Source organism: Dromaius novaehollandiae, chromosome 18 (genome assembly GCF_036370855.1).
Source record: "Dromaius novaehollandiae isolate bDroNov1 chromosome 18, bDroNov1.hap1, whole genome shotgun sequence".
NCBI lineage: Eukaryota > Metazoa > Chordata > Aves > Casuariiformes > Dromaiidae > Dromaius > Dromaius novaehollandiae.
Window position 1 is genome coordinate 16,499,933 of NC_088115.1, and position 24,816 is coordinate 16,524,748.

A 24,816-nucleotide genomic window follows, 5' to 3' on the forward strand; every position below is an offset into this window, starting at 1 on the left:
TGCATCAGTTTAAGTCTGTACTCAATGGCTTAGCACAACACTGTATCCCCAGGAAGATGATTTATACGCAGGCAGCAGTTATTCCTATTTATTTTTACATTTGCAATAAGCCATTTAAAGGAAGCTGAGGGGACCAATTTCATCATCTAGTCTTCCAGACAGACCCACTGCAGGCCTGCCTGCCAGCCCTGCTGCAAGGACAGGCAACACTCCCAAAGCACAGAAACACTGCAGAAAACAAGTGTCAGCACACGTGAGAGTACTGGTCATAACTGGGGCTTTCCCACTGCAAGCAGCCCCCTGCCTGGCTGCACACTGGGAGGAGTGGGAGAGGCACGTCCGTCCCAGGCAGCACAGGCAGAGGTGTTCAGAGACAGCGACCACACCCTGCGCTGCAGGAGGAGACCCCGCAGGCTGCGTAGGCCATGAGCAGGGTGCCTCTCATCTCCGGTTTGCTCCCAACGTGCAATCAAGCTCTTGAAATCATGTTCAGAATCACCTGGAATGAAGAACCAAACCCTGTGAGTAGTGCCTGGCCCCTGCTCCTCCGCATCGGAGGGAACCACCCCTCTCTCCAAGCCCTCCACAGATGATGACCAGACCCAAAGCAGCAGCCCCGCACCCCCCCCCACTGCGCAGGGGAGGCACACACCACCGCTGCCCTCCTCCCGGCCTTGTGGTCAAGACCTGAGTCAGGACATAACTGTCCTGCGATAACTTCTCGATGATGTCAAAGTGATCCACACCAGCAAGGTCCAACAGCGAGACGGTCCAGCCAGCCAAACGCAGGGCCTGCAAAGAGACCAGCGCTGGCAGGAGGGGACACTGATCAGGTTCCCTCCCCTCCTGTACGCCAGGCCCCAGGCAGCGTGCAGCAAGAGCAGCTGCTCAGCAGGGACTAGCATCCTCCCCGAGCAGAGAGACGCCCACAGTCATCTTGAGACAAGAGCCATCACCACAGCAGGAGAAATACTACTCTGTTATGACATACGAGCTCTTCATCCCAGTTTAGCCTCACCAGAGCTGGGCCCGGCAGCAAGCAGGACTCCTTCCCAAAGTGGGAGCCTGTACTTGCTCATCCAGAGAAGGCAGCTGCGCACCACAGGCAGGAGAGTCGCTGCTCTGTAGCCAGCCCAGCTCTCTGCCCTTTGCTGCTGTGTTGCCAGCCCAGAGCTCTCAAAGCCAGAGCCTGCTTATCTTGTACAGCTCACAGAGGCCTGCGGGACGAAGGCAGGGCAGAGCAGGGCAGGTTTGCGCGGCTGCCCCCGCGGAGCCGGGTGCGGGGAGGCAGAGGCGCTGCCGGAGCTCACCTGGAAGTATTCCCGGGACTGCCGGCGGAACTCCGGGGAGTCGTGCTGGGCCACGGCCACAAGCACTTCGCAGGCCCCAGCTGCGGGCACTGCTCCGGTGACGCAGAGCATGGGGCTGTTCCTCTGGGCGACTTCCCTGGGGAAGGAGACACCGCAGTGACAGCCAGCACGCCTCTCAGACCTGCTGAGAGGAGGGTGTTCATCTGCAGAGCGCTCATGTCCCTGGTTGTGTGCACGAGTACGACAGAGGCTGCAGGGCCTGCGCGGGTCAGGAACAGAGGCTGCAGGCGCGCGGTGCGTGGTCACTTCTGCGCAGGCAGGCTGTGCGAACGCAGGCAGAGCAGGGTGCAGGCGGGCTGCCGTGTGCCGCAGGCTGTGCTGGCCAAAGGCACGCCCGCGTGCCAGCTGCCCATGCCCTTTCCCCGTCGCGGTCACTAGAGCGTCCGGACTCACCGGCTCATGTTCAGCGCGTCGTTCACGTAGGTGTGCAGAACGGGCTCCAGGTCATACACCCCACTCACCAGCACAGCTCCTGGAAGCAGAGACGCCTGCGGGTGGGAGCAGCCCCCTGTTCAGCCACTCCAACAGCTCTGCCTGCGGGAACGCTCCTCTCCGCGCCCACGTCCCGTCTCCCAAGGCGCAGAGGGAGGCCTCAGCCCTTGGTGGCGCTGCTGAGCTGCCTGATGGACACCGGACACTTGCACCCACACAGACACCCGGTCCTAGGAGCCCAGATTCTTGTATTCCCAGCATCTGTGGGCTGCAGTCAGCTGAGGCGAGTCATCTCACACAGCTTTACACGCTGCAGAGCTGGCCAGCTTTGGCACCCTGAATAGTCAGCAGAAAGACTGACACATTTGAGGAGCAATTCACCAGCTCTCCTTCAGCCCCCTGTGCAAGGTGAGTCACTCCCACAGACCCCTCTGTGCCAGTGGGCATGCACGTGGCCAGGCACAGCTCTGCTGCAGAGAAGGAGCTGATGGAGCAGTGCCCCACTGCCCTTGTGTCTCAGCAGCCCAGAGTCACGCAGCTGCATCGGGAAAGGAGTCGATGCCCGGGGCAGCATCCTCACCCCGAGCACCAGCTTTCTGGAGCACAGGGGAGCAGGGGGGGTCTCTGCAGGGCCAGGCACTACCTCTGATGTCAGGTGTCACTCCGTACTCTGCCCAGTCTGTTGACAACACCATGGCTGCGAGGTGAGCCCCCGCTGAATGTCCACACAGGTAAACACCGCTAGGGAGAAGGAGCCATGAGCGAGTGTAGGAAGGGACAGCGCAGCACATCCTGCCTGGGGACATCCTGTTCAGAGTAGAGGCGGCAGAAAACTCCCAAGGGCTGCAGCCCAACACAGCAGCTCAGACGCACCTTCCGGTCCGTTGGCTGATCCCTCACCCAACAAGGGAGGAGCACAGAAACAGGCCTGGTGCATTGCTCAGCCCCAGGCATTAACACCTTTATGACACCTCCAGGCTTGTTCACCCCACCCTGCGGCTGCCACAGACACCTCTGTACACGAAACCACCCCAGGGAATGACACAGGCACAGTCTGTCTTGAAGGCCAGGCAGCGGCCGTGGAGGCTGCTGATGCAGGGAGTGGGGGGAAACCGGACACGCTGCAGAGCTGTGCGCTGCCCACCTGATCCGGGAGTACTGCTGCACCAGGAAGGCGAGGCTGCGCCGCACCTGGGCCACCATTTCATCCATGTGGCCTAGGCAGAGAGCACAGTCAGCGGGGCCCTGGGTCTGCAAGGGGAGTCACAGCTGCCCCTGGAAACCACCTACCTTTGGGAGCTATGTTGTAACCCACAGCCACTACTGCGACGCCCTGTGACACCAGCGCAGGGGCTGCAAAACCCGATGCATCCTTACTGGAGGAGGAAACACAGGTCAGCTGCGGGGCAGGCGTTCTCCTTGGGCTGGCTGGAGTGGGCCTGGCCAGGCCCTGCAGCTTTGATCAGATCCAGAATACCCAGGGCAATTAATGCTGCTCTCCTGAGAAAGGGGATGGTGAAGGCAGGCCTGGTAGCTCCCCTCCCAAGGGTTCCCCCCACAAAAGGTCTGCCTCACCTTAAGTGCTGCCAGTATCCCCCATGGATGTAGACAAGGACTGGGAAAGCTGCAAGGCACAACACAGGGTTAGGAGGCTGGCCCAGCCCCTGCCCACCCCTCCCTGCTGCCACCCTGCCCATCACCTACCTCCAGAACGGTCCGCGGGCAGATAAATGTCAAGCTTCTCCCCATTGCCATCCCCATAGGGGACGTGCAGCAGGGTCTGCGTGGAGGCCCGGGCCCTCTGGGTTCCTGCGGGGGACACAGGGAGGGTCAGCACACACCAGACGCCACCTCGCGCTCTGCCCGCAGGGCCCGGGGGCTCCACAACTCCGACGAGAGCCACCACCAGCACCCGAGGGCTGCCACCGGCCAGCGCCCGGCAGGCGGGAGCCCTCCCCTCGGCGGGCGGCTCCGCTCCTCACCTGCCGTCACCGCCTCCACGTGGGCCTCGACCACGGCGTCCGGGCCGAGGCGGGGGGACCAGCGGCTGGGGGAGTACTGCTCCTCCAGCTCCTGCGGGCACGCGGGCGCTGAGGGCGGGCGGGGCGGGGGCTCGGCCCTGCGGCAGCCCGGGGCGCCCGGGGCCGGGCAAGGCTGTGGCGTCCACCCCGCGGCGATGGGACCGGCCCGGCTCAGCCGAGGCAGACCCTGCCCGCCCTTACGGCCGCCGTAGCCCCCTCCTCGGCCGCCGTAGGTCCCCCCTCCCCGGCCGCCGTACCTCCCTGGACATGTCCTGCCACCTCCCCATGCTTCGGGCCTGCTCCCGCTCGGCCCCGCGGCGGCCCCGGTCAGCGCCCGCGGCGGCCGCGCTCCCATTGGCCGCCCGGGGGGCCGGGCCGAGGGCACCGGGGCAGGGGCCGCCGCGCGGGGCGGTGTCGGGGCACCGGGGGCAGGGCGACCCGCTGCGGGGGCCCACCCGGGCCGCGCCGCCTGGGCCGCGCCGCCAGGAGGCGCGCGCGGCTGCAGGGCGCTGGCGCAAGGGAGTCCCCAGCGCGCAGGGCGGGCGGGCGGGCGCGCGCGCGGGGCACGCCGGGAACACGGCGGGCTCCGAGCCGGCCACAGGAGGGCAGAGCGCTGCGGGCGGAGGGAAATAAGAATTTTCCCGCCTCTCCGCGGATTGGCGGGTGCGGCGGGGCGGGGCAGCGGCGGCCCCGCGGATTGGCGGGCGCGCGGCGCGGGGGAGCGGCGGCTCCGCGGATTGGCGGGCGCGCGGCGGCCCGGCGGAGCGGCGCGCGCGGCGGCGGCCCGGCAGCGGAGCGGAGCCATGAACTGCCTGACGGTGCCCGGCGTCCACCCCGGCTCGCCCAGCCGCCCGCGCGGGCAGATCCAGGTGCGCCGCGCCGGTGCCGGCGGGGGGGGCTGCGGGGGGCGGTACCGGGCCGATGGGGACCGGCAGGGGGGCTGCGGGGGGCGATACCGGGCCGAGGGGGGATGGCGGCGCCGGTGCCGGTGCCGGCGGGGGGGCTGCGGGGGCTGCGTGAGGCGATACCGGGCCGAGGGGGGATGGCAGGCCCAGGCCGGTGCCGGTGCCGGCGGGATGCTCAGGGCGTGGGGACGGGGCTCAGGCGGTGCCGGACAGGATGCCGGGGCTGCGGGGGTGACACCGGGGCTGGGCAGGTTGACGGTGGAGCTGGAAGGGGAGCGGGTGGGATGCCGGGGCTGCGGGGCGCTGGTGAGGCCGGGCCGGGAGCAGGCGGGGTATCAGGGGCCGCAGGGTGGGGTCAGCACCCGGCAGGACACGGGGACTGCGCGGGCAGGTTGCCGGGCCGGGAGCGGACGGGTGGCAGCGGTGCCTGTGCCGGGCCGCTCTCACGCACTGACCCTGGTGGTTCTGCCCGCAGGTGATCTTCGGACCCATGTTCTCTGGGAAGAGGTAGGGCCAGGTCGGGTGGGAGGGCAGGGAGCCGGCGGGTGCCCAGGACCCGCTGACAGCGGTCTTTCGCAGCACGGAGCTCATGCGGCGAGTACGGCGGTTCCAGCTCGCTCAGTACCAGTGCCTGCTGGTGAAGTACGCCAAGGACACGCGCTACTGCACCTCCGGCGTCTCCACGCACGACAGGTGAGGCCCCCGGGCGGGAAGAACCGGCTCCCGTGGGCCTGGGCGGCCAGCCTGCCCGGCTCACCTCCTGTCCTCGGCAGGAACACCATGGAGGCGCTCCCCGCCTGTCTCCTCAAGGACGTGTACCAGGAGGCGCTCAACTCGGCAGTCATCGGCATTGACGAGGGCCAGTTTGTAAGTGCAGGGCCAGGGCAGGTCCTGGGGTGCTCTGCAGGGCACCCCCCTGCCGAAAAAGGTCTGAACCCTCTTGGGTGGGGGGAATATCCCTGGAACAGCTTGGTCCTGCTGGACTGCGTTCCCGAGGTCAAACCCTTCCCTTAGTCCCTGCAAGTGAGGACAGTGGGGCTGGAGTCCATCTCCTGGGTAGGACACGTTGTTCTAGTTCTCCGGTGCCCTGCGCTACTGCCTGGGCATACACTGCTGGATCCTCAGCTAAGCGCTGTCCCTTCTCCCCGCTGAAGCTATTTCTGTACCTCTTCTAGTTCCCAGACATCGTGGAGTTCTGTGAGATGATGGCCAATGCTGGCAAGACTGTCATTGTTGCTGCTCTTGATGGGACCTTCCAGAGAAAGGTAAAATACTTTCCTTTAGCTGCTGTATTAAGAAGCTCATAGAATCCAACCAACAGAACTGCCCCTGTCTTGGCACAGGCTTTTGGAAGCATCCTGAACCTGGTCCCACTGGCAGAGAGCGTGGTGAAGCTAAATGCTGTGTGCATGGAGTGTTACCGCGAAGCCTCCTACACAAAAAGGCTGGGAGCAGAGCGGGAGGTGAGTTCCCCCAGAACACAAAGCAGTTCAATAGCCTCATCTTGCTGGCCCTGCTCCTCTAGGAAAAGCAACCTCCTTAGGTGAACTGAGCTCGGCAGGGTGACTCTCCCAATCTTTCTCGCCAGGTTGAAGTGATTGGAGGAGCAGACAAGTATCATTCCGTCTGCCGTTCCTGCTACTTCCGGAAGAGGCCTCACCAACCTGGGTCAGAAAACAAAGAGAACGTGCCCATGGGAGCAAAGCAACTGGACGTGGCTGCCTCCCGAAAGATCTTTGCTTCTTGACTGCTGGACTCCAACACAGGAACAAAATGAATGGGGGAAACTAAAGGCTGCAACTTCCAGACTTGACCTCTGTCTTCCCCTACTTTTAGCAGAAGTCAAGTGTCTCAGCTCTACCTGCCAAACCAAGCCGCCGCTTCTCTGCACCACGTGCCAAGAAAGAGGATGATCAACTGGATCTAATGCTGGGGGGAGCTGAAACAGAAGCCTGACTAAAAGTGAGTCCCTTTCTCAGAACACTGAAGAGAGACAGGTGCAATTGTTGATACAGCCACACAAGCAGGTACTGGAAAACTCCATCACACCAAGCCAGGCTGCAGGGCATTAATCGTTTGCAATACTTCTAGTCTGTTCTCCTAGACTGTGTTCAGACTGGCCACTGACTGGTAGAAGTCCCTATACTTGCATGTGAGCAGGATTGTTTCTTAATTTCTTGTGTATTGTTGCTAAAGTCCAGGTTCCCTAAGACAATGTACAGTAATTTAGTATCTGAAACCCACTTCCTTTTTAACATAGTTTGAGGAGATACGCCTTTCCTTTACACAGAGCTGTGGCACAACTTTTCAACTGAAATACGTATCAGTGCCCTGGCCCTACTTACAGCAGCCTCTTAGCAATTGTGCATGGCCTGTCAGCTTGCCATTACACTCACTTGCTGTAAGTTTTTATTAAAACAGAATGGAGGAAAGAAAAGGCTCAACTTGACAGCCTGAGTTCTGACCTCTTTTTAGGCTTGAACTCAGAAATGCCTCTGCATCTAGTAGTAGTCTACCTACAAAGACAGACTCCTGTTGGAAGAGCAAAACTTCACTTCAGGAAGTCACCTCTCCAACATCACGATTTTTTGCTCAAGTCCAAGCTTGGTGCTGCCACTTCACAACGCTTAGCTACCTGTGAAGGGCTTGGAGGCTCAGGACTCGACCCGTATAAGACTAGGCGACTGTTACTATGAAAATCCAGCTACTTGGGAAAGGGTGTCTACTTCGAGTGGATGGTTCTTGATTATAGTCACGTCTCTTGCTCCCTCCTGAGCCTTCAAAGAATTCCTCTACCTGCTGCTTCCTCTACTATATCTTGGCTGAAGCATCCTCTTCCCTTTTGCTTCACTTAGCTTCTAGAAGTCTTTTACTCCTTGCAAAAGTGCCTTTCCTGTAGGTCAGAGTCCACAGGCTTCACACAATAGTTCCTGGTTCTGTTCAGGCTGCTTTGGTCAAATCTCCATGCTCAAATATTGTGCTATCACAAGTATTTTGTTTACCTAAATACTCTAGCTAGGAAGGTGCACCTGTCTAGAATGTTTTAAGAGCTGCGTGAAAGAAAACTGCCTACACCTGCATTACTTGAAGTCATTACAGCTGTAGTATTCACAAGCACTTCACTGCCAGGCCTAGGCTTTTCCCTTGGGGACGGGGGGGAAGGTAGTACAGCTAGTGTTTTAGGTTAATAAATAACTTAATGAAATTACCTGTGTGTGTTCTGTATCCGACTGCTCTGACAAAGGCTTGCTCTCACTTAACAGGCTGTGCAAACACCGCGGGCTGATCTTTCACACAAGCAGCAGCATGTGCTGGAAGGCTGGTCACATGGGTGGTGTTTGCGAGCTGGCTACGCAAATCCTCTATTAAACAGTATCCATAAGGAGCAGTAGGGAACACTTGCTAAAAATAGGCACTAGCATGAGTGTGCTGTTTGTGGAGCAGCAGAGCTGATCAGAGCAGTGCTCTGCGCAGCTTCCCCCCTGGAAATTCCTGTCCCATCCCTCGGGGGGGAGAGAGGAGAGGAACCCAGCTTTGCTTCCTCAGTGAAGAAAGGCCCATGGTGGCTAAGTGAAAAAGTTTATTTCATCTCTACAGTGACAAACAAAGGAATACTTGAATGTCAGCCCCAGCAGCTACAGTTCACATACCTCACACTGCTGCTGGGGACAGCTTCAGAACAGGTGCAGCAGAAAAATACAACCTGAGACAAGCCAGCCTGCAGAGCCCAAGTGCAGAGGCACAACTCAAAGCTCTCAAAGCCTGTGCAGAGAACGAGCTGCTGAGCAGTTTTGCTCAGGACTACAGCCGGGCTTCTCTGGACACGCCATGCCCAGCGGGAGGCAAGGGAGGAAGGCAGGCGCCGCTGCGGACTGAGGCAGCAGTGGAGGTGCTCCGCGAGGACCTTCCTCAGCAGCAGCCGGAGCTGTGGGCAAGCCTGGGGCCACGGCCCTGCTGTAAGAGCCCAGAGCTCGCTGCTTCCAGAGATCCCAAACCCCTTCAGGTGAGCGCCAGCAGTCCGAGTGCAGGCTGCGGGGGGAGGCATGGCACAAGGAAGTTTATATACACAAGGCTTTGGCATCAAGCTCACCCAGCAGCAGCTGAGGGGAAGGGACGAAGGCACGAGAGCTCAAAGGCAGGCAGGAGCTGGACTGCACTGTCCAGCTGTGCTGGGGATTAAGACACTCACTGAAGAAGTGAAAAGTGGCACTTTAGGGAATCAAAGCCAGCAGGACTGGCAAAGGCAACAGTGTTAGGACAGGTCAGGGCAGCAGTCACAACGGCAGAGCCAAAGCCAGAACCGGGGGCTAGGCCTGGGAGGATTGAAAACCACACACCACTGCTTCCTCCCACAACCGCTTCCCCAGCGGCGCAACGGAAAGGAAAGGAGCTCAGCCGCCGTGGGGCCAGGAAGGCAGCGCAGCACGGAGCCTGCACGCGCTGTCCTCCCAGGGAGGGGTCACTGCACGCGGCAGGCCTGCACTCAGCACTCGCACATCACCGCTACACGCTACGCTCCCATTCCCAGCCGGAAAGCCTACAGCTCCACGAGGACCAGGCAGCCCCTCCTTCTACATGCCAGCACCAAGGCCTGGTGGCCTTCACACAAAGCAGCCACCACCCACCCTCCTGCTCCCCGCCTTCCCCATTCAAGTTGCAGGTCCCTCCCTTCCCACCCCACGAAAGAAAATTGCACTTGTACAGCCGTCCCCACAGGACTGCCCGGCACGGGGCTCAGTACACCGGCGGCGGCTGGTAGCCCTCCGAGGCGTCCGCCGCGTGGGTGAAGGGCGGCTGCTGGTAGCTGTCGTGGCTGATGTTCGGGTAGCTGGAGTAGGGAGCTGACACCCCCCCGGGGTGGGGTCGACGTAGCTCTGAGCAAAGTCCTCTACCCCCATCTTGTACCTCTTGTAAGCAAAGGCGATCAGGAGCCCCTAGGGAGAGGAGAGGGGCCGTCAGCGCCAGGCGCCCAGGCAGAGGCCAGCACCAGCCCCCAGGACACCGGGGCCACACGCGGTCGCGGCGACAGGGCCCGGCCCGGGCTGCAAGGCCTGCAGAGCCCGTCCGCGTCCCCTCCCAAGCAGGGCAGGGCCGGGCGCCCACGCTGCACGGGAGCACGGCTCACCCACGAGAAGATGGAGAAGAAGCTGAAGGTGATGGCAGCTCGGGCAGAGTCAGCCCCAACGTGCACATCCGTCGCTGGCGTCCAGGCCCACTGGTTGGTCAAGAAGCAGAAGCCAATGAACCAGAGGAAGGTCCAGAGCCCTGGGGAGGAAGCGCGCGTGAGGGGCAGGGTCTGCTCTTTGCGGGCCCCGGGCAGGTCCCCCGCCCGTCGCAGCACGGCCCCGCATCGCTGCTGCGGCCCGGCAGGCCAGGCCCCGCTCATCAGCCTCCCACGGCCACCGGGACTCTCTCCGGGCAGGACGGTGCCCGGCAGCACGTGGCTCGCAGGCGCCATGGTGCCCGGCAGCACGTGGCTCGCGGGCACCGCACCAGCAGATCAGAGCGGCTCCCTTCACCAGGCACCGCGGCCACGTCACCCGTCACCCGGGAGGGGACAGGGCGGCCATTGTCCGCCGGCCCGGCCCTGCCCCGGGGCCGCCTGCTGCGCTGCGCTACCTGAGAAGCCGAGGTCGGCCACCACCAGGTACTTGCGGTCGGTGGCGTTGCTGATCTGGGGGAAGTAGACGTCCACCATGAAGAAGAAGATGCAGGCCAGGAAGGCGAGGATGCCGACGCCGATGCCGTAGCGGCAGGCGTCCTCGTTGCGGTTGAAGATGCAGAAGAGCTCGGACGAGGTGGACACGTTGGTGTAGCCCTCGCCGATGAGGCAGCAGAACACGATGAGCGAGAAGAGCTGTGGGAGGCAGGACGGGCGTCGCGGCGGGCCGCACCGGCGGCCACTGACCCCCTCCCGGGGCCGCCCCAGCCGCGGGGCCCAGGCGGGCTTGGCCGAGAGCCCTGGGGCCAGGCGGCAGCCAGGGCCCAGCACCGGGGGGGGGGGGGGGGGGGAAACGGCCCCGAGGTGGCGAACCGGGGGGGGGGGGGGGGGGGGACACGGGGCACTGGGGGTTAAAGAGGGCCCCAGGGGGAAACACACGGTCCCGGAAAAGGGGGCGAACCGGGGGAGACACGGGGCACTGGGGGGGGGGGGGGAACATGGCCCCGGTGGAGTGGGGACCCGGGGGGGGGACAAGGCCCCGGGGGGGGGACACACGGTCCCGGGGGGGGGGGAACATGGCCCCGGGGGAGCGGGGGCCCCGGGGAGGGGGGACGACGACACACAGGGCCGGGGGGGGGGGGGGGGGGGGGGGGCCGGCCTGGCCCGGCACGGCCCGCGCCGCCGCCGCGCAGGCCTCGGCCCCGGCCGCCGCCACCGGGCACGACGGGCCGGGCCGGGACTCACCGCGCTGGGCGATCCGCGCCGCCACCTGCGGCTGCTGCACGAAGCGGCCCAAGGTCGAAGGCGCCGCCGGCCTTGGCCGCCCCGTAGGCGCCGCCGCCGCCGCCCTCCATGGTGGTGCCGGTGCCGCCGCTGCGCGCGAGACGCCGCCCCGCCCGCCAGCCGCGAGGGCGGTGCCGCCGCCCGGGCCCCGCCCCCCCGGGTCGCCCCCCCCACCCCCCCCCCGGCCCCGGCCCCCAGCCCGGCCGGGCCCCACCGGCCCCGCCGCCCGCGGGAGCCCCCTCCCCAGCCCGGCAGGCCCCGGAGCCGCCCGCCGACGGCAGCCCACGGCCTGCACTGCACTGCACGGCCTGCCCCCCCACGGCCTGCCCCCCCCACATGGCCTGCCCCCCCCACGGCCTGCCCCCCACGGCCTGCCCCCCACATGACCTGCCCCCCACGGCCTGCCCCCCACATGACCTGCCCCCCACGGCCTGCACTGCACCCCACGGCCTGCCCCCCACGGCCTGCACTGCCCCCCATGGCCTGCCCCCCCCACGGCCTGCCCCCCCCACGGCCTGCCCCCCACGGCCTGCACCCCACATGGCCTGCCCCCCACATGGCCTGCCCCCCACGGCCTGCCCCCCCATGGCTTGCCCACCCCATGGCCTGCCCCCCCACGGCCTGCCCCCCACATGGCCTGCCCCCCACGGCCTGCCCCCCCCACGGCCTGCCCCCCCATGGCTTGCCCACCCCACGGCCTGCCCCCCACATGGCCTGCACTGCACCCCACGGCCTGCCCCCCCACGGCCTGCCCCCCACATGGCCTGCCCCCCCACGGCCTGCCCCCCCACGGCCTGCCCCCCACATGGCCTGCCCCCCCCACGGCCTGCCCCCCACGGCCTGCCCCCCCATGGCCTGCACTGCACTGCACGGCCTGCCCCCCCCACGGCCTGCCCCCCCATGGCCTGCACTGCACCCCACGGCCTGCCCCCCCACGGCCTGCCCCCCACATGGCCTGCCCCCCCCACGGCCTGCCCCCCACATGGCCTGCCCCCCCACGGCCTGCACTGCACTGCACGGCCTGCCCCCCCACGGCCTGCCCCCCACATGGCCTGCCCCACCCACGGCCTGCCCCCCCCACGGCCTGCCCCCCCACGGCCTGCACTGCACTGCACGGCCTGCACTGCACTGCACGGCCTGCCCCCCACATGGCCTGCCCCCCCCACGGCCTGCACTGCACTGCACGGCCTGCCCCCCACGGCCTGCCCCCCCCACGGCCTGCCCCCCACGGCCTGCACCCCCCACGGCCTGCCCCCCACATGGCCTGCACCCCACGGCCTGCCCCCCCACGGCCTGCACTGCACTGCACGGCCTGCCCCCCCCACGGCCTGCCCCCCCACGGCCTGCCCCCCACGGCCTGCGCCCCCCACGGCCTGCCCCCCCATGGCCTGCCCCCCCACGGCCTGCCCCCCCCCACGGCCTGCCCCCCCATGGCCTGCCCCCCCATGGCCTGCCCCCCACATGGCCTGCACCCCACGGCCTGCCCCCCCACGGCCTGCACTGCACTGCACGGCCTGCCCCCCACGGCCTGCCCCCCCATGGCCTGCCCCCCCACGGCCTGCCCCCCCCATGGCCTGCCCCCCCACGGCCTGCACTGCACTGCACGGCCTGCCCCCCCCACGGCCTGCCCCCCCATGGCCTGCCCCCCACATGGCCTTCACCCCCACGGCCTGCCCCCCACGGCCTGCCCCCCGCATGGCCTGCCCCCCACATGGCCTTCACCCCCACGGCCTGCACCCCACGGCCTGCACCCGCATGGCCTGCACCCCGCACGGCCCTGTGAGGTGCAGGCAAATCCAGGCTTGCAGGTGCAGGCCGTGGGGGGTGCAGGCCATGCGAGGTGCAGGCCATGGGGGGTGCAGGCCATGCGAGGTGCAGGCCATGCGAGGTGCAGGCCATGGGGGTGCAGGCTGTGGGGTGCAGGCCATGGGGGTGCAGGCCATGCTGGGTGCAGGCCATGCAGGGCGCAGGGTCTGCTGCGCTCTCCCGCGCAGGGGACGTGCCGGCCCCGCAGCGCTCCACACCAAGGGGCTGCTGCCTCCCTACAGGCAGCCGCGGTCACGAGCAGTGGCCGCGGGGCCCTGGGCACCCAACCGGGGCGCAGGGGGCCCCGCTCGCGCCCCCGAGGCCCCTGGGGCTGCCCGAGCCCCCTGCCCTGCGCCCTGCTTCGCCGCCGGCCCTGCGTGCCGTGGGGCAGCGCGGGTCCCCGTGGGGCGGCTGCTCCGCGGGGCTGGCAGGAGGCCGTGGCGGGGCCCCTGGGCCGGGCGCCCCGTCGGGGCTGCCCCCTCCCCCGCGCGCCTCGCCGCGGGCCCGGCGGGGGCGGGGATGGCCGGTGAACGCCCGCCGCCGCCGCTCCCGACGTGCCTTGTGCCGCGGGAGAGGCCGGGCGCCGCCGCCGCGACCGGACCGGTGAGCGGGAGCGGGAGGCGCGGGCGCTGCGCGGGGCTTTTCCCACCGCCGGGGCGGGGGGCCGGGCCGGGGCCGCGCTCCCCCCCGCCGCCGCACGGGGCGGCTGCGGGCCCGGACGTGTCCGCGCTCCCGGCGCCGCGGGGCGGGGGCGCTGCCGGGCCGGCGGGGGCAGCCCGGGCCGGGCCCCGGGATCGGGTGGGGGGTCCCGTCGGGCCGGGCCGGGCCGGGCCCCCGCGCTTAACCCCTTCCCGCCGCCCGGCATCGCGCGGCAGGAGGGCTCGGTGCGACGCTTCCTCCGCCGCCCTCCCGCTGCCCTCGCGGGGCCGAGGAGGCCGGAGGCGCGGGGAGGCGCCGGGGGCGGGCGGGCGGCTCGGCGCCCGGCACCGCGCTGCGCCCGGACTCCGCTCCCGTCGGCACCCGGCGCGGCGAGGCGAGGCGCGTCCCCCCGCGGCGCTGGCAGCGCTTCGCTGCGGAGCCCTCGCCGAGCCGCCTTCCTCCCTCCTCCCTCCCCCTCCTCCCTTCCTGCCTGCCCGCCGCAGCCTGCGCGCTCCGCCGCGCCGCGCCGGGGGCCCCGACGCCCCCCGGGCCGGGCTCCGGGCCCCCGCGCTCCCGCCTGCCCGGCTCCCCCGGGCACCCGGCGGGCTCCGGCCCCGAGGGCAGGCGGGGCCCCGCGCGCCGAGCCGAGCCGTGGGCGTCGGGGCGCCGGTAGCGCCGGCAGCGCGGGGCCGGGCTCAGGGCCGTCTGCTCGGCTGCGCAGGGCGCGCGTGGGAGGCGGCGCGGACACGCTCGGCCCGGGCCCGGCGGCTGCGCGGAGCCCGCAGGATGTCCCGGCCGCCCGCCGTCACCCTCCAGGTCTCCGAGGATGCCGAGAGCGACGGGTAAGCGCCCGCTCTGCCCCGCTCCCCGCGCCCGAGCCGCGTCCCAGCCCTGCCCTCGCGAGCTCGCGGCCCTGCGGCCCGGGGGAGGCCGCGCACCGTCCCCGCAGCCGTGGGGCAGCGCAGCTCGGCTCTGGGCCGGACTCGGGGGCTTCTGCGCAGCTCTGTCCCCGGCCGCGGATGGAAGCCGGACGGAGGCCGCGGGAGCTGAGCCCTGCCAGGGCCGCGGTGCTGAGCTGCGCCTGAGCCAGGCCGCCGGCCGCCGGGCCGTGTCCCCGCAGGCAGGAGCCGAGCCCCTGCAACGAGGGAGCCCTGCACACCTCCTTCCGCCAGCTCATCCAGGAGCAGAGCAGCTTGGCGGAGGCGGCCGCAGCCCTGGAGCTGCAGGTGCAGGCGGGGGGCAGAGGTAAGCGCTGCTGTCGCGGCCGTGGCTGCAGCCCGCGGGGGGGGCGGGCGGGCGGGGGGCTGCGGGGCGCCTTGGGGCCGAGCCGTGCCCCCGCTGCCGGCAGCGCGACCAGCCCGCAGGACGCGGAGGAGCGTGCCTGGAGCCGGGAGCGCCGGCCCTCACCGCTCCGCGTCCTGCCCTCTCCGCAGAGCCCCCGGAGCCCTGGCCCGCGGGCTGGCCGGCGCCCGAGCAGGACCAGGAGCGCGCCGGGTACTCCGCGGCCACGCTGCGCGTCCTCGCCAGCATGCCCAGCCGCACCATCGGTGAGTGCAGCCCGCGCCGGCCCGGCCGGGAGCGGGGCGGCCGCTGAGCCCGTGCTCCCGCCGCAGGGCGCAGCCGCGGGGCCATCATCTCCCAGTACTGCAACCGCACGGCCCGGCTGCGGCGCCGCGGCAGCCGCCCGCCCCTGCAGCAGCTCAGCCGCGCGGCACGGCCCAGCCTGCGGCAGCACCGCCCGGACACCGACCCCGCCGCCGCCACGCTGCAAGGTGAGGGCCCGGGGCCGGGGCGCGCGGTGCTGGCGGTGTCCCCGCCGCGTGCCCGGGCTCGCTCGGGAAGGGCCCGCCGGCCGCCCCAGCCCACCCTGTGCCCCCAGAGAAGCGGAGTCTGCTGGTGAAGGAGCTGCTGAGCCTCTCGCCCGCCCAGCGCGGCCACGTGCTGCTCTCGGTGCCCCTCTGCCTGGCGGAGAAGCGCACCCTCAGGTGGGTCCCCCCCCGCTGCCCGCCCGGCCGCGGTCCCCGCTGCCCGGCCCCCGTGACGCCGTCTCTGCCGGCAGGCAGGAGCTGATGGGGCAGAGGGGCTCCCCGGGGGAAGGCGCCCGGCGCGGGGCCCCCTTCTCGCCCTGCAGCCGCCTCGAGTACCACGTCATGCTCGTGAGTCAGCGCGCGGGGCTGCCGGCCCCGGGCAGGGCTGGGGCGGGGGGTGGGGGGGCACTGGGGGGCGGGGGCAGGCGATGGGGTGTCTCGGGACATGGGCAGGCGATGGGGCACCGAGGGATGTGGGCAGGCGATGGGGCAACGCGGCAGGCCATGGGGGGACACAGGATGGGGCAGGCCATGGGGGGACACGGGGCTCGGGCAGGCAATGCGGGGACGCAGGGCAGGGCAGGCCATGGGGGGACACAGGATGGGGCAGGCCATGGGGGGACACAGGATGGGGCAGGCCATGGGGGGACACGGGGCTCGGGCAGGCGATGCGGGGACGCAGGACAGGGCAGGCCATGGGGGGACGCAGGATGGGGCAGGCCATGGGGGGACACGGGGCTCGGGCAGGCGATGCAGGGATGCAGGACAGGGCAGGCCATGGGGGGACATAGGGCGCAGGCAGGCGATGGGGGGCCGTGGGCACCCGCCGCCCCGGCGTGCTCCCTCCGCCTCTCTTCCCGCAGGGCTGCCGGGGCCTGTGGTACGGGCTGCTCTCCCTGCTCCCCGCCGCGCAGCCCTGGCACCGCTCCCTGAAGCAGATCGGCAGCCGCTTCGGCTCCAGCGTCCTCTCCTACTTCCTCTTCCTCAAGACGCTCCTCATGTTCAACGTCGTCTTGTTCCTCCTCCTCCTGGTCTTCGTGGTGGCCCTGCAGGCTGCCTATCCCCCCGCCCCGGCCAGCCGCAGGCCCTTCACCGGCCTCGAGCTCCTCACCGGAGCGGTAAGCCCTGCCGGCCCGCCGGTGCCTGCCGTGGGCTCGCTGGGCTGGCAGCGGTGCCCCCGGCCCTGCCCGGGACTCGCCAAGGCACCCGGGGCCCTGCAGGTCCGGGCTTCCCCCCGCGGGGCGGCACGGCCGGGCAGGGAGCTGCGAGCTCCCACGGGATGGTGCACAGCCCCAGCCTGCGCTTTCCCACGGGATGGTGCACAGCCCCAGCCTGTGCTTTCCCCAGGGCTACTTCACGCACTCGCTGCTGTACTACGGCTACTACAGCAACGGCACCCTCAACGAGCCCTGTGCCGCCCGCCCCAACTGCAGCGCCGCGGCCCCGCCGCTGCCCTACAACATGCCGCTGGCCTACGTGTTCACCGTCGGCGTCTCCTTCTTCCTCACCTGCATCCTCCTGGTCTACAGGTGAGTTGGCAGCGCTGCCGCCCGCCTTCCCCTCCGCTGCCCGGCCCCTGACACCGGCCCCCTCGCCGCAGCATGTCCCGCTCCTTCGGGGAGAGCTACCGCGTGGGCGGCCCCGCGGGGGACCTGGCCATCAAGGTCTTCTGCGCCTGGGACTTCAAGGTGGTCCGGAGGCGCTGGGCGAAGCTGCAGTCCGAGAACATCCGCACCCAGCTGAAGGTGAGAGCTGCAGCCCTGCGGCGGGGGGCGAAGGCGTCGCGGGCGCCTCTGCAGCCCCCGCTCAGCACCCCGCGCCCGCACACCGCACCGGCCACCCCTGCAGCTGCGGGCGCACCCCAACCCCGGCCCCGGCCCCGGCCCCGGCCCTGCGCCACCGCTTTGCCCGTCAGCCCCGGGTCTCACCGCCGTGCCGCGGGATGCAGCTTGCTCCGGACGTGCTGCCCGGGCGCCTCCCCGCAGCGCCCCAGGCTGCCGGGCTGACGCCGGTGTCCCGCAGGAGCTGCTGGCGGAGCGGCGGTCGCGCTGCCGCCCCCGGAGCCCCCGCCGGCAGCTGGAGCGCGTCGCCGTCCACCTCCTGGCCTGGGGCCTCTCCCTGGGCACCGTGCTGGGCTGCGTGGTGGCCGTACACTACTTCTCGGGGCACCTGCACGCGGTGAGCATCGCCCCGGCTCCCCGGCTTTGCCTGGGCGGGAGGGAGCAGGGACGTCCCTCCGGGCAGCCCCCGCACCGCCGCGCCAGCGGTATTTGCGCCCGCGGGGCGCCGGGGCTGAGCCCCTTCCTCGGCGCGGGCGCCCACGGGAGCCTCGCGCTCAGCCGGCGCCGCTCCCCAGGTGCAGCAGGGCGCCCAGGCCCGGGCGGGCAGCGCGTGGCGGCGCGAAGCCGTCCCGCTGGCGCTGCCGCTGCTCGTGGCGCTCATGCACGCGGCCGTGCCCCACCTCTACAACGTGCTGGCCGCCTGGGAGGAGTGGGACTCGCCCGTGCGGGAGGTCTACGTGGCCGTCTGCAGGTAGGAGCCCCCGGCCCCCGCGCTGCGGGCCCTGCCCGGGGAGAGGCTGCGGGGCCGCCCCAGCCCCGGGGCTCCCGCTCCGCTCCGCTCCGCAGGAACCTGCTGCTGAAGATGGTGGTGCTGGGGCTGCTCTGCTACCAGTGGCTCAGCCGCGGCGGCGTCTGCTCGTCGGAGGCGGTCAGCGCGGGGCGGCGGGCGCGGGGCGGCGGGCACCCGGCTCTGCGGGGCGGCGGGAGCCCTCGGCACCCGCCCCCGACACCTCCGCTTGCCCCGCAGTGCTGGGAGACCTGCGTGGGGCAGGACCTGTACCGCTTCGTGGTGATGGACTTCATATTCACGCTGCTGGACACCGTCTTTGGGGAGCTGCTCTGGAGGTAACGCGGCCCCCCCGCACGGCAGGGCCCCCAGCTCTCCCGGCGGGGACGGCTCTGCCCCGGGCGCATCCTCCCGCCGGCAGCCCCGCCGGAGCAGAGCTCCCTCCCTCTCCCAGGCTGGTCTTGGAGAAGAGGCTGAAAAGGCGGCAGAGGCCCGAGTTCGATATCGCCCGCAACGTGCTGGAGCTGATCTACGGGCAGACCCTGACCTGGTGCGATGTCCCCGGCCCGGGGCGGCTCGCTGCTCCGCGCGCCGGCGAAGGGGCTGCCGCAGAGGCGCGGGACCCCGAGCGGGACCCTGGGGACACCCGGTGCCGCGGGGAAGGACAGGGGACGCCGGCAGCTCGGCAGAGCTGGGTCGCAGCGCTCAGCCGACGCCACGCACCGGGGAGCCCTGGCTTCGCGGGGGGGCAAAGCCTCGGGCAGCAGAGCGTCCCGCTGCCGCCCCATGCCACCCGCCCAGCCGGTCCCCCGGGGCCCGGGGGAAGGAGGGAGCCGGCTGCGATGCACGCGGCAGCACGGTGCTCGCAGGCCTCCGGGGGCACAGAGCTAGAGACCCCCCGGGTCGGGGAGATCTCGGCAGCCGCCGGGCCCCGTTCAGCGGGATGAGCCACCGAACGCAGGTCACGCAGCCAGGCCGGGCGCCGGGCGTCCTGCGCTCGCTCCCGGCCGCACGAACCCTGCCTGCGCCGCGTTGCCGTGCGGCCGCCCCGGCGCCTTGACCGCCGTTCGCTCAGGGCCCGGGGCAAACGCCTCTTCCTCCCTCTCCCCCAGGCTGGGCGTCCTCTTCTCGCCGCTCCTGCCGGCTGTGCAGATCGTGAAGCTGCTGCTGCTGTTCTACATCAAAAAGGTGTGCTGCCCCGCACGCCCCGCGGCTCCCGGCGGCCCCCCGGCCCCCGGCACAGCGTGCCACAGCAGCGCTGCACCGTGCGGCCAGCAGCCCCCTCTGCGCCGGGGGAAGGGGCGCTGCTGGGGAAGGGGCAGCCCCGAGCCGGCGCAGCTCCCTCCGGATGGGGCGGGAGGCGGCGTGGGGGGCGGCCGTCCTGCCCCACGCCTGGGGTCACCTCCAGGCAGCGGCAGCAGCGACACGCTGCTCCTCGTCTGCAGACCAGCCTGATGCAGAACTGCCAGTCCCCCAGCAAGCCCTGGCAGGCGTCTCACATGAGCACCGTCTTCATCACCCTGCTGTGCTTCCCGTCCTTCCTGGGCGCGGCCATCTTCCTCTCCTACACCGTCTGGTCGTGAGTACCGCTGGGGCACGGCACGGCACGGCACGGCACGGCAGCGCTGCCGGGGGCAGCTGGGCATGGGCAGAGGGGACGTGGGGACACAGTGCCTGCTCCGGAGCGCATCGCACCCACCACCCGGCCGTGAAGCTCTCTCCCAGGTGGAGAAAAGCTCTCCCCAGCAGCAAAACGCTGGCCGTTGCACGAGGCGCAGCAGCAGTTGGGCTCTGCCCGCTTCTCCCAGCTGCTGAGCCGTGTCCAGATGTTCCCGCCTGCAGGGCTCGGGGGTGGGGACCCCTTGGTCCAGCTGCTGGGGACTGGCCTGGAGCAGAGCCGGGCTTGGACCGCGCAGGCCTGGAAATGTGGGTCGGAGCCGTGCCCGAGTTAGGGGCGGCGGCTGCGTGGGACGCGCAGAGCCCGACCGTCGCCCGTGCAGAGCGGCGCCCGCTGACTCCTGCGCTCCGTCCGCTCAGGGTGAAGCCGTCGGAGAGCTGTGGTCCCTTCCAGGGGATGGAAACCATCTACGAGTCAGGGAAGACCTGGGTGAACCTGCTGGAGAAGTCCAACCCGAACATCACCTGGTTCACCTGGATCCACCAGTACCTGGTGGAGAACACCTTCTTCCTCTTCCTCGTGTCTGGCGGCCTGCTGTGAGTAGGGACCAGAGCCGAGGCCGAAGCCTGGGCCCACGTTTTGGGGGGTCCCGCTGCCACTGCCGCCGCCCTGAGCAGGGGCTGGAGCTGGGGTGTCGCCCCAGCCTGGGGCCAGGAGCGCGGGATCCCCCGTCCCACTCGAGCCCGTCCTTGCAGAGCCGTGATCTACTTCAACATCCAGGTGGTGAAGGGCCAGCGGAGGATCATCCGCCTGCTGAAGGAGCAGATCGCCAACGTGAGTGAGCTCCGCCTGCCGCCCCGCGCGGCTCCGGTCCCTCGTGCCCGCGGTCCCTGCTGCTGCTCCGGTCCCTCGTGCCCGCGGTCCCTGCTGCTGCTCCGGTCCCTCGTGCCCATGGTCCCTGCTGCTGCTCCGGTCCCTCGTGCCCATGGTCCCTGCTGCTGCTCCGGTCCCTCGTGCCCGCGGTCCCCGCTGCTGCTCCGGTCCCTCGTGCCCGCGGTCCCTGCTGCTGCTCCGGTCCCGCACGCCCGCGGTCCCTGCTGCTGCTCCGGTGCCACACGCCTGCGGTCCCTGCGGCTCCGCGCCTCGGCTCCGCGCCCAGGGCACGGCCGGGTTCGGCTTCGCGCCCCGTCTGCCAGCGCTGCTGCCTGAGCGCTGCCGGAGCGCAGCCGTGCGCCCGCTCACCGCGAGGTCTCTGCCCTTGCAGGAGGGAGAAGACAAGGCGTTTCTCATTCAGAAGCTTCACTCCGTTTACGAGCAGAGAGAGAGACGCAGCTGAGCGCCAGGTGAGGCGCGGGGAGCCCCGGGCTCGGAGCTGGGGAGACGCGGGCGGCCCGTGCCGGCCCCGGGGCGGCCAGGAGCCGGGGCTGTGGCGGGGGCTCGTCCGGGGGAAGCCGGGGCCGAGGCGGCGTTTCCCCTCGCTCTGCTCGCGGGGCCGGGCGGCAGCTCCGGGGACGCAGGGCCCTGCTCCAGGCCCCCCTCTCCTCTTAACGCCACGGAGTCCCCAGGAAGGTGTCGAACAGGGCTCCGCTCACAGCCAGGGGCTGGATCCGGTCTCCCTGGACTGCAGCACGGCACTGGGCGCCCCAGGGCTGTGGGACGCGGGGGAGCATCCCCTCCGCCGGCTCGCAGCGGCCGGGAGCCCCTCCGGCAGGTGCAGGCACCGTTTCCACCTCTGCGGAGCTGCTGCGGCGCAGGGAGGGACAGCTCGCACCGCACTCCGGCACGGACGGAGCCTGGCACGGATGGAGCCTGGCGCAGCCGGCACGGCAGGACTGGGGCCGGGCCCAGCTACGCCGGTGCTGGGGCGCAGCGCTGCACGGCCGGCTCACGCGGGCAGCCCTTGCTCTGCGCGCGGTTGGTGCCGGCAGAGAGTTGCCACCCCCCATCCAGCCGGGAACGGCCTCCGGGCCGCCTTCAGGAGCCCTTCAGGAACCGGGATGGGACATTCGAGCCCTTCAGGAGCCGGGACGGGAGGTTTGCGGGGCGCTTGCGGGGTATTCGTGACGCCCGGCAGCAGCGAGGCCCCGTGCGGGGACGTCCCCGGCGCTGACGCCGCTCTGTCCCCTGCCTGGCACCAGCTCTGCGTCGCACGGGGCGAGGCCGGGGCAGGCGCCTTCCCCGCACGCGGGCCGTTCCGGCCGAAACTGCAGGACAGGCTGGAAACCCCCCCGCGCCGTCGAGAAAGCGGAAGGCTTTGATTTGGGACCAGCACCCGCTCCCCTGGCTGCAGGCCGAAAGGGCCCATTAAACGTGCACCTCTGCCGCAGAGCGTGGCCGGTCGGCGGGGCGGGCAGGGCCGGCGCCCCCGGGCTGCGGCGCGGGCGGGCGGTGCGGGCCGCCCCGTCGGGGCAGGCGGCGGGGGGCTGCGCTCCCGCAGCCGGGCCGGGGAGCCGCGACCGCCCCGGGGCCGGTTATCGGGGCCGGGGCCGGTTATCGGGGCCGCCTTCCTGTTTTGCCAGTGTTTTGCGGCGCCCGGTCGCCGCCCATCGCGGGGCCGTCGGGGCGGGGTGGGGCGGGGCGGGCGCAGCTGCGACACGAGCGGACGGGGCGGCCCGGGAGCGGGCGGCTGGGCTGCTCCGGGCTCCGCTGCGCTGCAGGACGGCGGCGCTGGGGGCTGTGGCGATGTCGCCGGTGCTCTGCTGGGTCAGCGAGCGGAGGTACGGACCGGGACCAGGGCCGGGATCCGGGACCGGAAGGGAACGAGCCGGGCAGGGCCGGGCCGGGGGGCAGCCGAGCCCGCCCCGCCCGTGTCTCAGGCGCGCTGCTCCCCGCGTGCTGTGTTCCGCCCACGTCCCGCGCGCGACGCTCGTCCCCCGGGACTCCGGCTGCAGAACAAGAGCTTCAGAAGTGACTTAACGCAAACCGATAAGGTTCCTTACAAGCAGCAGAGCTGAACCCGCCTCGCTCCAGGCACGTGAAGCCGTCGGAGCGCCCAGACGTGGTCTCGGTCCGGGGGCGGCGCCGTCCCGCCGTCGGGGGCGCGGGCAGCCTGGCCCCTCGCCCGTGTCTGGGGCGCCGGCGGGGCCTCGGGGGCCCTGGCAAACCTGCCGCTCTCTCCGCGGGGCCGCTCGGCATCGCTCCCCGGATGGCGCGGTGGGGTGCGGAGTCACCTGCCCGGGTGGCGCAGTGGGGTGCGGAGTCACCTGCCCGGGTGGCGCAGTGGGGCGCGGAGTCACCCCCCCCGGGTGGCGCGGTGGGGCGCGGAGTCACCCCCCCCGGGTGGCGCGGTGGGGCGCGGAGTCACCCTCCCCGGGTGGCGCAGTGGGGCGCGGAGTCACCCCCCCCGGGTGGCGCGGTGGGGCGCGGAGTCACCCCTCCCCGGATGGCGCGGTGGGGTGCGGAGTCACCCCCCCCGGGTGGCGCAGTGGGGTGCGGAGTCACCTCCCCGGGTGGCGCGGGGCCAAGTTTCGTTTACGGAGAAACCAAAGTGACGGAGGGAGCGCGGCGGCTGCCCGGCCCAGCTCCTGCCTCCCGCACCCCGACACTCGCCCGCGGGTGCCGCTGGCCCCAGCCGAGGGCGGAAGGCGCCGGCCGCCAGCGAAGGTCTCCTGCGCTTCCCGGGGACCCTTCGGGCAGGGGAGGGCAGGAGCGCCGGGGCCGGGGGGCCTTTCGCGTCCCGGGGGCACCTTGAGGTGGGAGCTCGCCCGGGCGAGGCTGGTAGCCCCGGGGCTGGGCTGCGGCGGTGCCGCGCTGCCGGCAGTCCGGGAACCGGGCGTCTTCGTTAAATGCCGTAGGCTTCGGACGCGGTGGCTGGAGAACTGCAGGCGGGGCGGGCTTCAGGCTTCCTCACCTCTGCCGGGTGAGTCCTGTTACTGGAGGTATCTTCATCCGCACCGGGGGCTCCGGCGAGCCGCGGGGGCGGCAGCGGGTGCCGCGAGAGCGGTGCGGCCGGACGGTCCCTCCCGAGGGCCGTGCACCTCCCCGGGGGCCCCGGCCTTGGCGATCCCACCCTCGCTGCATGGCACCCGCCCCGGCCGTGCCAAGGCCGTGCCAAGGCGGCCTCCGCGGGCGGACGGGCCCTGGGGACAGGAAACGTCCCCGGACCCCGGCTGCCGGAGCAGGTGGATGAGCCCCGGGGCAAGCGGCCGTCCCGCGCGTCCTGTCCCCGGGACGGGGATGCGCAGCCGGCCGCCTCCACCGCATGTCGGGGCTCCTCCTGCAGAGCGGTGACCCCGGCTTCCCGCCCTCCCGGCACAGCGGGGATTTGCTGGCTGTTTCCCTCGAGCCCGTGCGGACCGGGACGCAGCCGCTGCGGTACCGCGCTCCGAGTCCCCGATGGGCCCCCTGACCCGAGAGCCGGTGAGGGGGGCCGGCCCCTCTCCGGGGCACGGGGGGATGTTCCCGCTCCGGACCATCCCGGCCAGCGGCTGCTGGCGGTGCCGGGGTTGCGGGTGCTGCCGGACGCCAGCCGCGGGGCGCGGGATGCCGGGAGCCTCCGGGCAGGCGGCACCGGTGCTTCCGCGCCCCAGCTCCCGCGGGACGGAGCCGCGCTGCGGGCCGGGGGCCGCTCCTCCCGCGCTCCACGCCGCACCGTCTGTCCCTGCTCTGCTCCCCGCAGGTCCCGGGCCACGCCGCGCACAGGGACCCGCCGAGGTAAGGACGGCCACCGCCTCCTGCGGGGAATCCCGCCTGCCCGGAGCGGGGTCTCCAGCCGCTCCCGGCGTAGCCCGACGTGGGGAGCGCAGCCGCAGGGCGCCGTGCCTGCGGGACGGGCCGCGTCCCCTCCTCGCGCCGTCTCCCGTCCCTGCCCCGAGAGCCCCGCGGGAGGCCGGGAAGACGCTGCCCCGGCGCCGGCGAGGGCGGCGGGACGGGTCCGTGCCGGCAGGGAGACCCCGGCCCAGACCTGCCCGAGCACGGGGCTCCCCCGGCACCACGGACACCCGCTTCTCCCGGCTCTCGCAGGGTGATGGCGGAGCAGGAGGAGCGATCCAGGAGCCACTTGCGGACGGGGAAGCAGACGACGAGAGGGCAGCTGAGGGTACGCCGTCAAACCATCACCAGCACAAGGGAGCCTGCGTCCCACGTCTCTGCAAGCAGTGCAGTGCTGGGGACACTCATTTGCACTTGTTGGACTCCGGTACATGGGACTCCTGCTGCTTTTAATCTGTGTAAACATGCTTACATAGTTTTTCATCATGCACCTA

At 70.6% G+C, this 24,816-nt stretch overlaps 4 protein-coding genes across 19 annotated transcripts; 2 read left to right on the forward strand and 2 right to left on the reverse strand.

Annotated features, from left to right (window-relative positions):
- Positions 1–73: 73 nt before the first annotated feature.
- AFMID (arylformamidase) lies at positions 74–4,388 on the reverse strand. Of its 9 annotated transcripts, none has more exons than XM_064522896.1 (11): positions 4,081–4,385; positions 3,785–3,875; positions 3,507–3,611; positions 3,378–3,426; positions 3,093–3,178; positions 2,947–3,019; positions 2,446–2,609; positions 1,764–1,842; positions 1,311–1,491; positions 747–792; positions 74–499 (listed from the first exon to the last, which is right to left on the reverse strand). In XM_064522896.1, the coding sequence occupies exons 1-11, from the start codon at positions 4,108–4,110 to the stop codon at positions 267–269; spliced, it is 1,137 nt and encodes a 378-aa protein (XP_064378966.1). In that variant the 5' UTR covers positions 4,111–4,385; the 3' UTR covers positions 74–266. The 9 variants fall into 9 exon arrangements, with proteins under 9 accessions (XP_064378966.1, XP_064378968.1, XP_064378967.1 ...); XM_064522898.1 differs by having other exon boundaries at positions 2,446–2,543; positions 4,081–4,383; XM_064522897.1 differs by having other exon boundaries at positions 1,311–1,446; positions 4,081–4,382.
- A 147-nt stretch (positions 4,389–4,535) lies between these two features.
- TK1 (thymidine kinase 1) lies at positions 4,536–7,936 on the forward strand. Its single transcript, XM_064522905.1, has 7 exons — positions 4,536–4,692; positions 5,204–5,235; positions 5,308–5,421; positions 5,502–5,595; positions 5,904–5,993; positions 6,072–6,191; positions 6,317–7,936. The coding sequence occupies exons 1-7, from the start codon at positions 4,627–4,629 to the stop codon at positions 6,473–6,475; spliced, it is 675 nt and encodes a 224-aa protein (XP_064378975.1). The 5' UTR covers positions 4,536–4,626; the 3' UTR covers positions 6,476–7,936.
- A 359-nt stretch (positions 7,937–8,295) lies between these two features.
- SYNGR2 (synaptogyrin 2) lies at positions 8,296–11,319 on the reverse strand. The gene is given in 6 exon segments (XM_064522916.1): positions 8,296–9,579; positions 9,582–9,662; positions 9,854–9,993; positions 10,348–10,593; positions 11,144–11,186; positions 11,188–11,319. Coding segments are annotated over 6 exon segments (684 nt in total). The 5' UTR covers positions 11,245–11,319; the 3' UTR covers positions 8,296–9,462.
- Positions 11,320–13,510: 2,191 nt separating this feature from the next.
- TMC6 (transmembrane channel like 6) lies at positions 13,511–24,805 on the forward strand. Of its 8 annotated transcripts, XM_064522906.1 has the most exons (21): positions 13,925–14,460; positions 14,739–14,863; positions 15,052–15,165; positions 15,232–15,390; positions 15,498–15,603; positions 15,678–15,774; positions 16,290–16,544; positions 16,774–16,955; positions 17,027–17,171; positions 17,449–17,604; positions 17,783–17,958; positions 18,054–18,135; positions 18,235–18,332; positions 18,449–18,544; positions 19,107–19,182; positions 19,440–19,573; positions 20,032–20,208; positions 20,368–20,446; positions 20,877–20,955; positions 24,231–24,265; positions 24,575–24,674. In XM_064522906.1, exons 1-19 carry the CDS (start codon positions 14,405–14,407, stop codon positions 20,946–20,948), a joined length of 2,385 nt encoding a protein of 794 aa, XP_064378976.1. In that variant the 5' UTR covers positions 13,925–14,404; the 3' UTR covers positions 20,949–20,955; positions 24,231–24,265; positions 24,575–24,674. The 8 variants fall into 8 exon arrangements, with proteins under 8 accessions (XP_064378983.1, XP_064378982.1, XP_064378976.1 ...); XM_064522913.1 differs by lacking the exons at positions 24,231–24,265; positions 24,575–24,674 and adding an exon at positions 13,511–13,582 and having other exon boundaries at positions 14,340–14,460; positions 20,877–21,318; XM_064522909.1 differs by lacking the exon at positions 24,231–24,265 and having other exon boundaries at positions 24,575–24,805.
- Positions 24,806–24,816: the final 11 nt, after the last annotated feature.